The sequence below is a fragment of the Phoca vitulina genome, unplaced genomic scaffold (assembly GCF_004348235.1).
Source record: "Phoca vitulina isolate PV1807 unplaced genomic scaffold, GSC_HSeal_1.0 scaffold21, whole genome shotgun sequence".
NCBI classification, from domain to species: domain Eukaryota; kingdom Metazoa; phylum Chordata; class Mammalia; order Carnivora; family Phocidae; genus Phoca; species Phoca vitulina.
The window spans coordinates 2,755,117-2,768,708 of NW_022589724.1; the positions used below are offsets into that span (position 1 = coordinate 2,755,117).

Here is a 13,592-nt window from a genome sequence, read left to right on the forward strand (position 1 = left end):
GTTCCTTTCCTTCGGGCCTTGGCTTGGTGTGGGAATGTTTTACTCTTAACTGACAGAACTCGCGCTTTTGGAGAAGTTGCTCTGAGTGTTTTACTCTTAATAGAAATAAATGAAAGTTCTCAGTGGTGAGGGGAGAGCGGTTATGAGAGCGCAGCCTGCGGAGATTGACTACCAAAGGCACCTCTCGAACCCGTTGGAACCTTGGGTCAGTACTAAGAGAGAAAGCATTTGTCCCTTAATTCTAAAGAACGTTCCTGGAGATTGCCTTTTATTTATGCCTCCGGATTCTTCAGAGGGAAGAGCTGCAAGGAGTTTGGTAATCAGAAATGTCGGGCTGTTATCCCAGAGCCTTAGGGTGCCAGGAGAGAGGTTAATGGTAAATCCGTCCTGAGTCCTCTATTCCCACGACAGAGAAATATTTTACAGAACTGAGTTGAGGAAAGAAAAAGCTGCCCAACGCGGCTACTGGGCACAATGAATGAAGTTAGAGTTCATTCGAGTTATCTTACCTGTATAAGGTGCTCCTAATGTGAATACCAGACTCCTCAGGCCAAGCCACCTCCACACCGGCTCCCTCCCGCCCCGCACCCACCCACTCCCTTCCTTGCGACCGCGCGCTCGCAGAAATTCTCCCCCGCGGTTTGTCTCCTCTCCCTCGGTCTTTCTGAGAATCTCTGTCTTTCCCTTTCTGTCGGTCTCTCTTCCACTCCTACTGCCCCCGCCCAACCTCCGCCCCCGCTCCCCAGGGTTGGAAACTCCGCGGAGGAGCCCCGGTCACAATGGTGCGTTTCACGGTTTCCTCCACACACTTCACCACGGGGAGGGGAACATGGGGGTGTTCCTTTCGTCTGCCCACGAGAAAGAAAGGAGCTTTGACAGAGGTAGTTATTTCTACCTAATTTACAACCCTAGGCTCAGTGCTCCCGGCCCCGGCGGCCGCGAGCCGGAGCGGCGGAACGTGTTTCCAGGCGCGGAGGCTTTGCCTAGGTAACCGGCCATGGGAGTGGGCGGGGGGCGCGGGGGCGTGGGGCTCTTGGCTTCGCTGTAGGAAACGTGGTGTGGCTCTTCCCCGCGAACGCGCGGCGCTCGAGGGGAGCCCTTTCCTTGAGGAGACGCAACCCTCGCCCAGCGGAGTCAGAGGCCGATCCTCGGAGAAAGACTACGTTCGAAAGGACCCAGGGGAGGGCAGGAATGAGGGCACCTACTGCAGGAGGTGGTGGGAGGTTGCTGGAGACCCGTACTGAAAATTCTGGGCGGACGGAAAGCTCGTGCTACAGCCGTGGGAAGATCCGCCCGTGCTTGCGCTAGAGCGAGCGCAAGATTTCCGTACGATCGGTGGGGCAGGGCTGGGGCTGGGGGTGGCAAGGGAATCCCCCGTTTCCTGGCTTTCGAGGGCCTCCCGGACCTGGGGGTTCCGATACCCCCCCTCTCTTCCTTCAGGCAAGCCGCTGGCTCAGGGGTGGCGGGGGACGAAACTTACACGCCCCTCTCGGCCCGCGCACCCCCGAGGGTTTTTTGGGTTGTGTTTTGGTTTTTTTTTTTTCGGTTTCACGTTCCCAACCCTCGAGATATGAATGGGTCCAGACAAAGGGGGCGCTGTAGGCCAGAGTTTGGGGCAGTGGATCCTTTCCCCCAGGGCCCGCGGAGCTGCGCTTCCAGCTACAAAGTTTCGCTGAGGCTGTGCGCAGAGACGCTCGCCCCGGAGCCGCGCTCGGCGTCCTCCGGAATGTGCCCCTTCGGGGCCGCCGGATGGCTCCGAGCCTCGAAGTCGCCCACCCTCAGGGATACCTCCTGCTGGGTGCAGGGGGCCTCCCTCCGCCCACCCCACCAGCCTGGAACTCCAACTGCCTTGTCCCCTTGTTTCCAGCGCGGGCCTATTTCCACTGTGCCCTTTTGTTTGCTTGACCCCTGGCCCCCAAAACTCGCGGCTAATAGAAGCGAAGCTCCATTAGCATTTAGAATGAAAAGCGCAGACTTTCTTAATTCCTCGGGGCATTCACGCATTCGTTCCGGACCTTGTGCATTTCCTATGCACGTGTAAATTCTGTATGGGGGGGGGGGCAGTGGAGTTGGAAAACGGCTATTTTACGCTCGTGCACACTCACTGACTTCTCGAATTGGTCGAAACTCTTCCTCAGGTGCTCTTTCTTTGGCTTTCCTGACTTGGCGAGCTCAGAACCAATTGTGGGGACTAGAGAGATCAGTTTCTGGGCGATGTCAAGAATGCACGTATTTTTAGCCTAGGTCTGGGTGCCACAAAACAGCGGTGAGCGCAGTGGGTGCCTAACGACCTTTCTGGGGTTCCCCCCCAAGGCGATGTGACGCTTCTTGCCCAGGGACCCCGTTCACCTTAAGAACTGCTTCCTTGCCCTTACAATTCTTTGTAATTAACGTAGCATGCATAGTGACCCCCTACCAAACCACCCTCTCCCAATACGCCCAGCCCAGGCCACGACGACCAGCCTGGTCTCACTTTGAGCTCTCTCCTCTCTCCCGGTGCCTGCAGAGCCTACTGCGGAAGAGCGCAGTCCGGCAAGCCCCGGCCCTGAGCCTGGACCCTCAGCGGAGCCAGGCAGCAGCACTGCCACCGCTTCGCCTCGCCGGACGTCCCCGCCTCCTACCCTCTCAGCCTCCGCTGGAGAGACCCACAGCCCCACCATTCAGCGCGCAAGATATCCTCCAGGTAGGTCTGAAGGCATGACCTCCCTATCCCTCCCAAGTTGGGAGAGGTGGGGGTGGGGGAGCCACACACCCAGAAGGCAGGCTGTTCAACTTGCCCAGCGCCAGGACAGTGACTGCTGGCCACGCATTTCACAGCACAGGTGGCTTCCTTGCACGAAGCTCCTCTGGATACCACACCCTGTTGCTACCTAGTGGAGCAGCCAGATTAAATTAAGCGTTGCATTTCTCAAAAATATTTTTCCTAAGAAAAATGTCATACACCAAAAGATTGGAATCTTTTTATACATTTTAATGTCTTCATTTTTGCTCTCCTTTTATATCCAGTTTATGCATGTAAAAGTTATGGGCTCGCTTTGAGCAATACAGAGCATTTATGTTTGTATATAAAACCCAAATCATTTGATGCAGAGGTTGGGATTATTAAAGCGCAGACAGAGGAAAAGAGGAAAAGCATTTGAGCTGAAAACCAAGGAGTAAATTCGAATTGGGCAAAAGAAAGGATTGCAGGTTTGGCTTGTAACACCTCTTTATGCATGTGTTAAAGAGATACCAGGTGCCTGGACTGTGTAATCTATATATGCAGATAAATAGAACTTAGTACCAAGCAAACTCATATTCTAGCTGGAAACCTCAGAAAGACACAAAGAAGAGCAATGCATGGGGATTGCCAAGGAAAGATGACAGAAGACTAATGGAGAAATCGTAGAAGTGCTGAAGGAAGGAGAATAGATGGAACATCGGGCAGTGTTCTTTCTTTTAAATCATTAGCCTTTCATTTCAGCCCAACAACAAGACAGCAGGATAAGTAATCCTTGAACTTCAAACTAGTGAGTGTTTTTAAGGCCCTTCTTGGAAAATGAAGGCTTGAACTGGCCTCTCCTTATCACTGCTTCTTCCAACAGGCCCTCATCACCCTTTTTCAAGTCAAGATTTCATCCCATACACGCATGACTCAATCAGATTTGGAAATGTGGGTAAGAGAAAGATGTCAAAGGAAATGTGAAGTACTCACTTTTTTTTATTAGTCACAACTTCTATACCATAGACTCCAAACAGAGGTGAAGCATCTGCTTTTCCTCTGGTTCAGAAAAACCAACCACCAGAAACTGCCCATTTTATCATTTCTAGTTAGCCATACAGAAAGGGAAATAATTGGATAAAAAAAAAATCAGCCACAAGATCCAATAATTCTCAAGGCCTTCTCATCCTTCTCAACCTCTCTGAACAATAATAAGCATCCAGGATACTAGTCCCTTTGGGAGTTCACATAGTCAACTGGAAGAGAAACTGAACCTACTAAGAAACTGCTTTCTTTTGCAGAGGTACTAATTCTTCTGTCATAAGAAAATTTGTAGGCTAACTCACCTAATACAGTAGCTGTAAACTGTTGTCTTAAAACAGCCACTGATATATTTTATTAGTCAGAATGGGGGGGGAATATATATATATATACTGTATATGGCAGAGAGCACGTTTGGTGGGTGTTTTGTTGCAGCTGCTGATCTTTTTCTTTGCAGATGGCACAAACTCCCCCGAGTCCATTTCCTGGGCCTATGTTCCCACCTCTCCACCTAGCTGGCTGAAGTCATCAACAGGGGTCCAGTTTGTGTAGGCTGTGAGCTGTGTTTGGAGAAATGGGGAGGGGGTGGGAGAAAGCGACCACAACGTGTGTGGGTAGGCTCAGTTGGCACTCATAAAATGTTAGAATGTCAGTCTCCCTTGGCCAGTAAGTCCCACGTAGGACACCTTTTTTTTTGTTAACTAACTTGTAGATTTCTAAATCAATGCGTGTGACTTTGGGGACTAGTGGCCTCTTTCCCCAAAAATAAACCAACAGAGCATTCACTGGCTTTCTTTTTGTCCTCCCAACTTGTGGCTGAGACCATCCCCAATTAGCTTATAGGGCTCAAAAACCACTTTGTCAAAACATCACTGGGCTTATTGAAAGAAGGAATCAAATTTCCCAGATCTGGTGGAGAACAAGGACAGGAGAAGGAAGGTGGGCAGAGGTCCCCAGGAGGCCTGGTTTTCGCATTCTATGGCCCCTTTGACAGTCTGTCAGGGATTCTCCTTTCTTCCCGGGGGAAGAAAGTAAAGCATGAAGCTTTAAATCTGTGCTACCAGAAGGAGAGAGGGATGGCCCTTCCTCTCCCATTTCCCAGATTAGAGAGCAGTGAATCCAGTGCTACCTGTCAGCTAGGAGAGAGTGCTGACCTGCTTCTGACGGACCCTCTTCCCTGTCCTGCAGATATGCCCTGCGTGCAAGCCCAATATAGCCCTTCACCTCCAGGTTCCAGTTATGCAGTGCAGACCTACGGCTCGGAATACACCACGGAGATTATGAACCCCGACTACGCCAAGCTGACCATGGACCTTGGCAGCACTGAGATCACGGCCACCGCCACCACGTCCCTGCCCAGCTTCAGTACCTTCATGGAAGGCTACTCGAGCAACTACGAACTCAAGCCCTCCTGCCTGTACCAAATGCAGCCGTCCGGGCCGCGGCCCTTGATCAAGATGGAGGAGGGCCGCGCGCACGACTACCACCATCACCATCATCACCACCATCACCACCACCAGCAGCAGCCGCAGCCGCAGCAGCCGTCCATTCCGCCCCCGTCCGGCCCGGAGGACGAGGTGCTGCCCAGCACCTCCATGTACTTCAAGCAGTCCCCGCCATCTACACCCACCACGCCGGGCTTCCCCCCGCAGGCGGGGGCGCTGTGGGACGACGCGCTGCCCTCGGCGCAGGGTTGCATCGCTCCCGGCCCCCTGCTCGACCCGCCGATGAAGGCCGTGCCCACCGTGGCCGCGCGCTTCCCGCTCTTCCACTTCAAGCCCTCGCCGCCGCACCCGCCCGCGCCCAGCCCGGCGGGCGGCCACCACCTGGGCTACGACCCGACGGCCGCCGCCGCGCTCAGCCTGCCGCTGGGAGCCGCCGCCGCCGCCGCCGCCAGCAGCCAGGCCGCCGCGCTCGAGGGCCACCCGTACGGGCTGCCGCTGGCCAAGAGGGCGGCCGCGCTGGCCTTCCCGCCGCTCGGCCTCACGGCCTCCCCCACCGCGTCCAGCCTGCTGGGCGAGAGCCCCAGCCTGCCGTCGCCGCCCAACAGGAGCTCGTCGTCGGGCGAGGGCACGTGCGCCGTGTGTGGGGACAACGCCGCCTGCCAGCACTATGGGGTGCGCACCTGCGAGGGCTGCAAGGGCTTCTTCAAGGTGAGCGCACGCCTCCTCCTGGCGCCCCCTCCCCTCTGCAGCCAGCCTCCTCTGCCACCCGCTCAAGTGAGCGTCCAAGAGGGTCCTTCTTCCCCTTCGAGGAGTGGCATTGTTATCCTGTGCGTTCCTGTAGCCCTTCCTAGCACCTTCACACCCACTCTCTTTGGGGTTTTTAACTTGAGGTCCATTACCGGAGGCCCACCTGGATGGACTCCAGGGCGCTGTGAACCTCCTGACTTGGCTTTACCTTATGAGCATTTTTCTGGAGAGAGCCTGCAGCAGATTCTCAAAAGGATCCCTGGCCTTAAAAAAAAATGCAAAAGCCTCATTGTAGTCCTCCTCTGTCCATGCAGGGTATCTGAGGGGATGGGGTCTGTGTGCCAGGCCCTGGACATTTGTATCTCATTTAATCCTCATATAAGAGCTGGGACTCTAGAATCAGGGGCGAGATTGAATTCTGACCACCCACTAGCTATTTTTATTAAGAGTATCTTGAAAGTAGGTATTAGTTATCCTTGCTTCTCAGATGAGGAAGTGGAGGCTCAGAGAGGTTATTCAAGTTACCCCAAGACACACACTCAGAGTGAGAAGGAGGCAGGATGCCAACTCACGTTTGCTTGTTCCCAAAGTATACACCCTCTTCGCAGATCTACAACGGCAGAATAGACAGGAGCAACTGGCTGGTTGCAAGTTGGGGCAGCTCCCTCTGTAGAAGAGGGAAGCTGGGGTCTCACCAGTCCACTGCATCCCTGTGCTACCCACAGTGCCAGATGTGGACACTGTTGGTTATCTCATGGACCCAAAGGAGAATTTTACCGTGGGAGGGTCTTCAGCCTTCCCCCATGTCTGACCCCTGAGTAAGCTGAAGCCTAGAACGAGAAGCCTGGTGCATTCTATAAAGGGTGATTTAGTGGGATGTTTGGCAGGTCCAGCTGGTTTCTTTCAACGCTTGAGGTCAGTGCTCTTTCTATTGTAGAGGGGGAAGAGGCCTTGTTCTCTTGCAGCTCTACTTTTGCTATTGGCTCCCAGACGTCTTCAGACACTTAATTCTGTGCCACCCTCCCCACTCCCTTGGCCATTATGTCAGGCATCTGCAAACCCACAAATGTTCTCCCACAAAAACCACTCCCTAGACTCCAGTGCTGCGCAGGGTGGAGGGAAACAGGAAGCTTGATGCTGATTGGGTAACTGGTATTTGGGAGGCCAATAGGATATATCTGGGAGTGTGCTAAAATTAGAGTCAGAACACTCAAATAGGAGTCCTTGATCTGTCACCTACCAATCCGTGACGTTGAACATGGTATGTCTTTCTAGGCTTCCGTTTTCCAATCAGGTGAATAAAATTCAGAGAAGGGCTATGAGTATTAAATTAGATAAAGCAGCTATGAACACAGTTTATAATCTTTAAAGGGCCATAAAACAGTAGTTCATTATTAAATGAAAACTACGAAGTATTTATTAAAATGCACATGTGTGTGGTTTGGTATACCTACCAGCAAGCAACAGTTATTTTTGATCTGGGGTTAGGCATCATGCGATTAATTAAATTCTGCAGATAAATGAGAAAATGCTTGTGGAAAGACTTCGCAATATGTCAGTGCCATTTAGGAAGTATGCAGAAGTATGATGTTTTAAATGTAGAACCCTCAGTTTAGCCATTTTTTTCTGTCTGAACTGCTCAAGCTTTACCAGGGTTCTTTCCAAGTTAACCACATTCCTGTAGCAGATTTCATTTTCACAGTATTTCAGTGGAAATGCTGAAGGGCAATGAAACAGGCAGCCAAAAAGCGTAAAAGAAAGAAAAACAATTAAGAGAAGTACGATTAACCCACAAATATAATCACCTCTGAATAATTGAGAGTTAACCAAAATACAGGAGTGGTAATACATTCCTAGTCTAGAAATGTCAATTAATTGTTCCCCAACAGCGTCCCTTTTCTGCAGCAATGCCTTGAAAACAAATCTATACTTGAAAGGGTGGGGGTAGGATGGGGGAGAACCACCCCACAGATCTGTTAATTAAAGGAACAGGAGCAGGTTTTACCCAGTGGCTTTCTACCATTAAATTGAATTCTTTAAAAATGTGACATGAGGTGCAGTTAATGATGGGAATTCAGTGATTGAACCATAACGATCTCTCCCTGTCCTTAAACTGTGCAGGCACACACAAATGTGAGGAAGGTTTCGGGTTATTGGGAAGATGTATACCTGAAGCAAAATGCCACCAGCACTCAAACTGGCATATAGCCTTGAGGATGATGGCAAGAAACAGAGTTTTAGAAATTACTGCATGTCCAATGAAAGAGAGCTTCATTCAGGAAACATAAGTTTCCTACCCTTACAGACTGTTGAGAATTTAAATGCTGGAAACTCAGAGATATGTTTGTGTTTTGGAATTTTGCATTTTAAACTAAATGGATCTGGCTTTGGTAGATTTTTAAAGTCACAGAGGCAGTTTAGAAACCATTCCCTAAAATGAAATTAAAAGGTGATACGATGAAAACTAATACATGGGGGTTGAGAATTGCTAAAAGGAAAAGATTAAAAGTAAATCTAGAATTTTGGACCCAAAATAGATTACCAATCCCAAATTATCTGGATTTCTTTCTTTCTTTCTTTCTCTCTTTCTCTTTCTTTTCTTTCTTTCTTTCTTCCTTTCATGCAGCCCAGGCTTACCAAATAAATTCCAACTGTCTGCTCTATTTGGAGTTGTATAGATTCAGGTAATTTCTGAATAATTTCACCCTAAGTGGTAAATACACAGCCACTTGCACAAATGTTTTTAAATTTTTTTTTTTTAAATCAATCATTTTTTAAAATCTGGAGCATAAAATATGCTTCATTATTTCTCCATGTGTCATTTTAAAATTATATGTGATTCTGAAGAATAAAACATCATTTTATATCCAAGTCCAAGGTTTATGATGTGTTGTTTACAATATGGCTATTTTGATGTCTATGTCAATAGTCATTTATGAAATAACCTATTAATAGGAATTTTTATTGAAAATTTATGGTTCTCACATTTCCTTCTTTTTTTTATACTCTTTTTGTTTGTTTTTTTCAGATGTGATAATGGTTTTTAGTAACCAATTTTAAGATTTTGCTCTCAAAAATCAGAAATAACCAGTTTACCATACATATCCTCTTAAGAGAATATTCTCTTAATACATATTATCTTAATATCTCGAAGATAAAATAAGTGAGATAGGCAGATCAAGTGACAGTGATTTTTGTTGCATAAAAACATTTTCTATATGTTTTAACTAGTCAAGTCCTGATTTTGCTTTTTATGATTTCATCTCTATTGGGGAACAAAGCCAGTTACTGTGATATTTGACTTACAATAGTGATAGCCAACAGAGTGCATCCCAGATAATTTTGATTTTATTTTAATAAGGTCAGCAATAATCAGGGGAGTGGAACAAGTAGAAAATTGTTCCCAAAGGGATATTAAAAGTGGAGATAATCTAATCCTCCAAGGTATGATATGTTGACCTGGTAATTTCAGATATGATTTTATCATTCAGACTTGGGTGTCTCCTGAGACTTGCTTCAGAACAATCCGAGATGATTTTCCTTGTCAGCAGCTAACACTAATAAAATTGTTTTTCCTGCAGGCTAGCGTGTTAGGAAATTAAATTTATCTAATTATACGAATTGCACTGTCGCTTTTCACATTGTAATTAAAATACATCTTGTCAGGTCCTACCTCTTTCCAGAAACTATTAGTTGACTATCTCTGTATTGTGTTTTCTCAGAGAACGGTTCAGAAAAATGCAAAATATGTTTGCCTGGCAAATAAAAACTGCCCTGTAGACAAGAGACGTCGAAACCGATGTCAGTACTGTCGATTTCAGAAGTGTCTCAGTGTTGGCATGGTTAAAGAAGGTATGGGTACAATGCTTTTTATTCAGCTTGCTTATACGTATTCTCAGATATCACTGAAAAAAATGTTCATATTGATGTTGGGAGGGTGAATTTTCCTAGTTTCCGTTTCTTTCCAACATTTTACTTTTATGGTGTGTATTACCATTTAAAAATAGCTGAGGACTACTTAATTCTAATTTCTCAAAATCAATAGAGAGCTTGTGTACATACATCTCTGTTCTATTTAAGAAGAAGACTTTTAGGGCTAATTCATTACCAGATGTAAGTATGGGTGACTTTTGTGCTGCTTGTTTCAACTCTCATTAAATCATTATGTGGATATAATTCTAAACTTATTGCCACTTTGAAATGGTTGGTCTTGTTAATGATTGCTCAACTGTAATGTGTTTTGATTCCTTTTTGTGATTTATGGCTCTTCATGGATATCTTTGAAGACATTTTTTCTTTCTTTCTCTTGGCATCAGTTGTCCGTACAGATAGTCTGAAAGGGAGGAGAGGTCGGCTGCCTTCCAAACCAAAGAGCCCATTACAGCAGGAACCTTCTCAGCCCTCCCCACCTTCTCCTCCGATCTGTATGATGAATGCCCTTGTCCGAGCTTTAACAGACTCAACACCCAGAGATCTCGATTACTCCAGAGTAAGTTTTATGATGTCCTACTTTTCGAATGAATGATCAGGTCTCTGTTCATGATACTAGTAACATGAGTTGATTGAATGACTTTGCGCCTGGCACTGGACTAAACAGTTTTCATACCTTTCCTATATTTCTCACTTCATTTAGCAATTCTGGTGCATCCATTGCACCAAATCATTTTTGCCTTATTGGATCTCTAAATGCCTTAACAAATGACCCTGACAGTGCTGCACCTGTCATACCATTGTTGCAGGATTCCTGGTAGTTGTGCCAATGAAAATCTGCACAGGTGAATTACAATGTGTAGATTTCTTTTGTGGTTTAAAGGAAGTGACTAGTGCTTTTTTAATATTGTGATCAAACCATCTGGGTGAGCCTCAAGTCATCCTTCAGCAGTTTACCCAATTGCATTGGCACTGATTGACCTGCTGCTTATTCAGAGGGATGAGACCACTGATGGAGAGGAGTGAACTCTGGTCTTGACATTGGGAGGTGTCAGGGGGACCCGGATGGAACACTGCTTCTGCTGCTTCCTGCCAGTGTCACCTGGCTCCCGCTCTTGGCTTTCTCATCCCTACTGTGGAGATGATTATAATATTTAACCCCAGAGGGATGTTTGGAACATCAGCCACACAGGAGTGATGGTTTTGAAAACCATAAATGAGTACCAGTATTGTTATTTAAGTCAACCAAAGCATATCAATATTTGTATCTCTTAAGAGATGTGGTAAAATATCATCAGTTTGAACTCTGAAAATTCCCAGAAATCTGGATAACACAGAGGAGAACCATGAGAAGGGTTTTTCGGAGCAAATGTGTAAATATTACTGGAGGGCAGTTTTGAAAAAGACTTAGAAAAGCAAACTTCTAGGAAGGGGTCTCACCAGAGAGGGAAAGAAAGGAAAAAGACCACAATTATTGAGTTATTTCTGCATGCTATACATTGCAGTCTGTTGTCTCATTTCACCATCTAAAGAACCGTGAACTGTGAGGGTAGCTACCCCCTCTCTAATACAAGAAAACTTAGAAACACAGTTTGCACACAGATGAGAGAGAAAGGCCAGTCCAGGGATCTTCAGTTGGTGGATCTGGCTTGGCAGCTACTACCAGATTGCCCTCTCCAGGTCTAATCAGTATTTCAGACTTCTGATGGAGGAGTTGGCCAAGAGTGTGTGTGTGTGAGTCTGCTATGTGCCTTCCTTCTGGGTTGCAATGTTGACGGAAATGAAGCGGTGATTTGTATACCCGCTGCAATCCTCCTTCCCTCATCCTCACTCTCATTATAGGCTGTGAAGCCTCCTCTCCACACCTAATCACCAGACTTCGAATGAGAAGCATGGTAGACCCTTAGCACCAAAGGTTGAGGACTCTTATTCTGATTACAAGTAGCATCTCTTAACTGAAGTCAAGTCTCAAATAATAGTCTAACAGAATAATGCAGGGGTTAAGGGCTTAGGCTGTGGAACCATGCAGGCCTAGATGAAAATCCCAACACTGTCATTTAGTAGATGGGTGACCTTGAGCAACCGATTAAACCTTGGAATGCCTCAGTTTCCTCATCTGTGTTATGGAGAAAACAATAATATCTACTTCCTGGGGTGGTTTGTGAAGAAGAGTCAATAAGATGATATTTGTCAAAGCTTTAGCACAGTGCCCTGTGCATATATCTCCCTGACCGACCTTTCTTACTTTACTGTTTGTTGAATGTATGAAAGCTACACATGTCACGGTCCATGTAGCCATACCATTAAGGTGAGTGTTATCATCCATTTCACAGATGAGGAAATGAAACCTGGGAAAGGTTAAAGGAGTGACGTGCCCAAAGTCACATAGCTGATATTTATCAGAGAGAGAATTAGAAGCCAAGTGTGTTGGACCCCAAAGTCTGTGTTCCCAAATACCATGCTTCACAGTGTCTCTGGTTTCAATGAGAGTGGGTGCTAGAAATAACGACGTCTCCTCCCCGAAGCAACTTTGGCCTCCCCTTGTGCAATTTGTCTGAATTAATGAAGCTGCACCACACTGCGTACGCCAAGCCTGTAGAACAGTCTGACGTTGTTCCAGGGCATTGGAAATCGCTACTGATGGTCAGTCCGTAGAACTTAGGCCCCCAGAGTGATTATTTGGCCCCAAATTATCCAATTATTGGTCTACGTGGCCTAATTAGTCATTCAGTGGCAAACCCTCCCCAGCACTTTGAGTTGTCCCAGCTGGGAACTGTCTCCACACTGAAAAATCAATCCAGTGTGTTTGCTTGACTCTGCACTATTCAATGTATTAGACTAGAGTCATCATCCTCATCAACAAACATTTATCCAATTTAATTGTTAGCTTTGTCCAAAATAGCAGGCTGACCATGCGAGAGTCTGGGTCACATTGATACTACCTTTGGGGGCCTTGCTCAATTTTGTAAAGCATGTTTATTTTAATTGCATTGTTTTGGAATCAGGTTGAACCTCATAACTTGGATTCTCCTGCTTTTAGATAGCTTTAGAAAATTATCAAAACTTGGACCAAAATCAATTAAATTAAAAGACTTTTTAAAAATACAGTGAGTTTTCATCAAAAACTTGGATGAAGGCATAGAAGGCATGCTGATCACATTTGCAGATGACAGAAATCTGGGAGGGATCGCTAATATGATGGATGTCAGTATCAACATTCAGAGTGATTTCGACAGGTTGGAACAGGATGGGCTGAAGCCATCACGAAGAAAGTTAACAAAAATAAATGTGAAGCTCAGCATTTAGAATTTCAAAACGTGGGAGAGCCTTGGCCCATCAGTAGTTCACATTAAGAAGATCTTGGGACTTCATTCCGTTCACTCTCAATATGAACCAACAAAATATATGTGTGGTGGAAGGAAGGGATGCTGAATTACCTTGGGTTGCAGTAATAGAAATATAGGACCAGAACCAAGTTGGGGGTGGTCCCACAGGCTCTGTCCTATGAGACCACACTCCAAGGGTTAAGTCCATTCCCAAACTGGAGTTTAAGAGGGATGTGGAGACACACCATTTCTGGAAATTTGTAAGGGATGATTGGAGGAAATGAAAATATCTAGACAGGAAGAGGGAAGGTTTGGCAGGATTAGGTTACTTTTTTACCCTGTGGAAAGAGGACTGTTGCTCCCAAGGGCAGATCTAGAGGAAGAAGAAGGGGGCCCCTTCCA

General features: G+C 46.6%; 1 protein-coding gene across 3 annotated transcripts in view; it reads left to right on the forward strand.

The window, feature by feature from the left end:
* The window catches only part of NR4A3 (nuclear receptor subfamily 4 group A member 3), a 35,704-nt gene that overhangs the window by 1,139 nt on the left and 20,973 nt on the right, over window positions 1-13,592 (forward strand). The window contains exons 1-5 of one of the 3 annotated variants that reach the window (XM_032418414.1): window positions 914-987; window positions 2,507-2,683; window positions 4,931-5,895; window positions 9,657-9,786; window positions 10,251-10,423. In XM_032418414.1, the coding sequence (XP_032274305.1) occupies window positions 4,933-5,895; window positions 9,657-9,786; window positions 10,251-10,423 (1,266 nt within the window). In that variant the 5' untranslated portion in view covers window positions 914-987; window positions 2,507-2,683; window positions 4,931-4,932. Of the gene's footprint in view, window positions 1-913; window positions 988-2,506; window positions 5,896-9,656; window positions 9,787-10,250; window positions 10,424-13,592 lie in introns of those variants that run through there. The other 2 variants (XM_032418413.1, XM_032418412.1) reach the window with 2 other exon arrangements.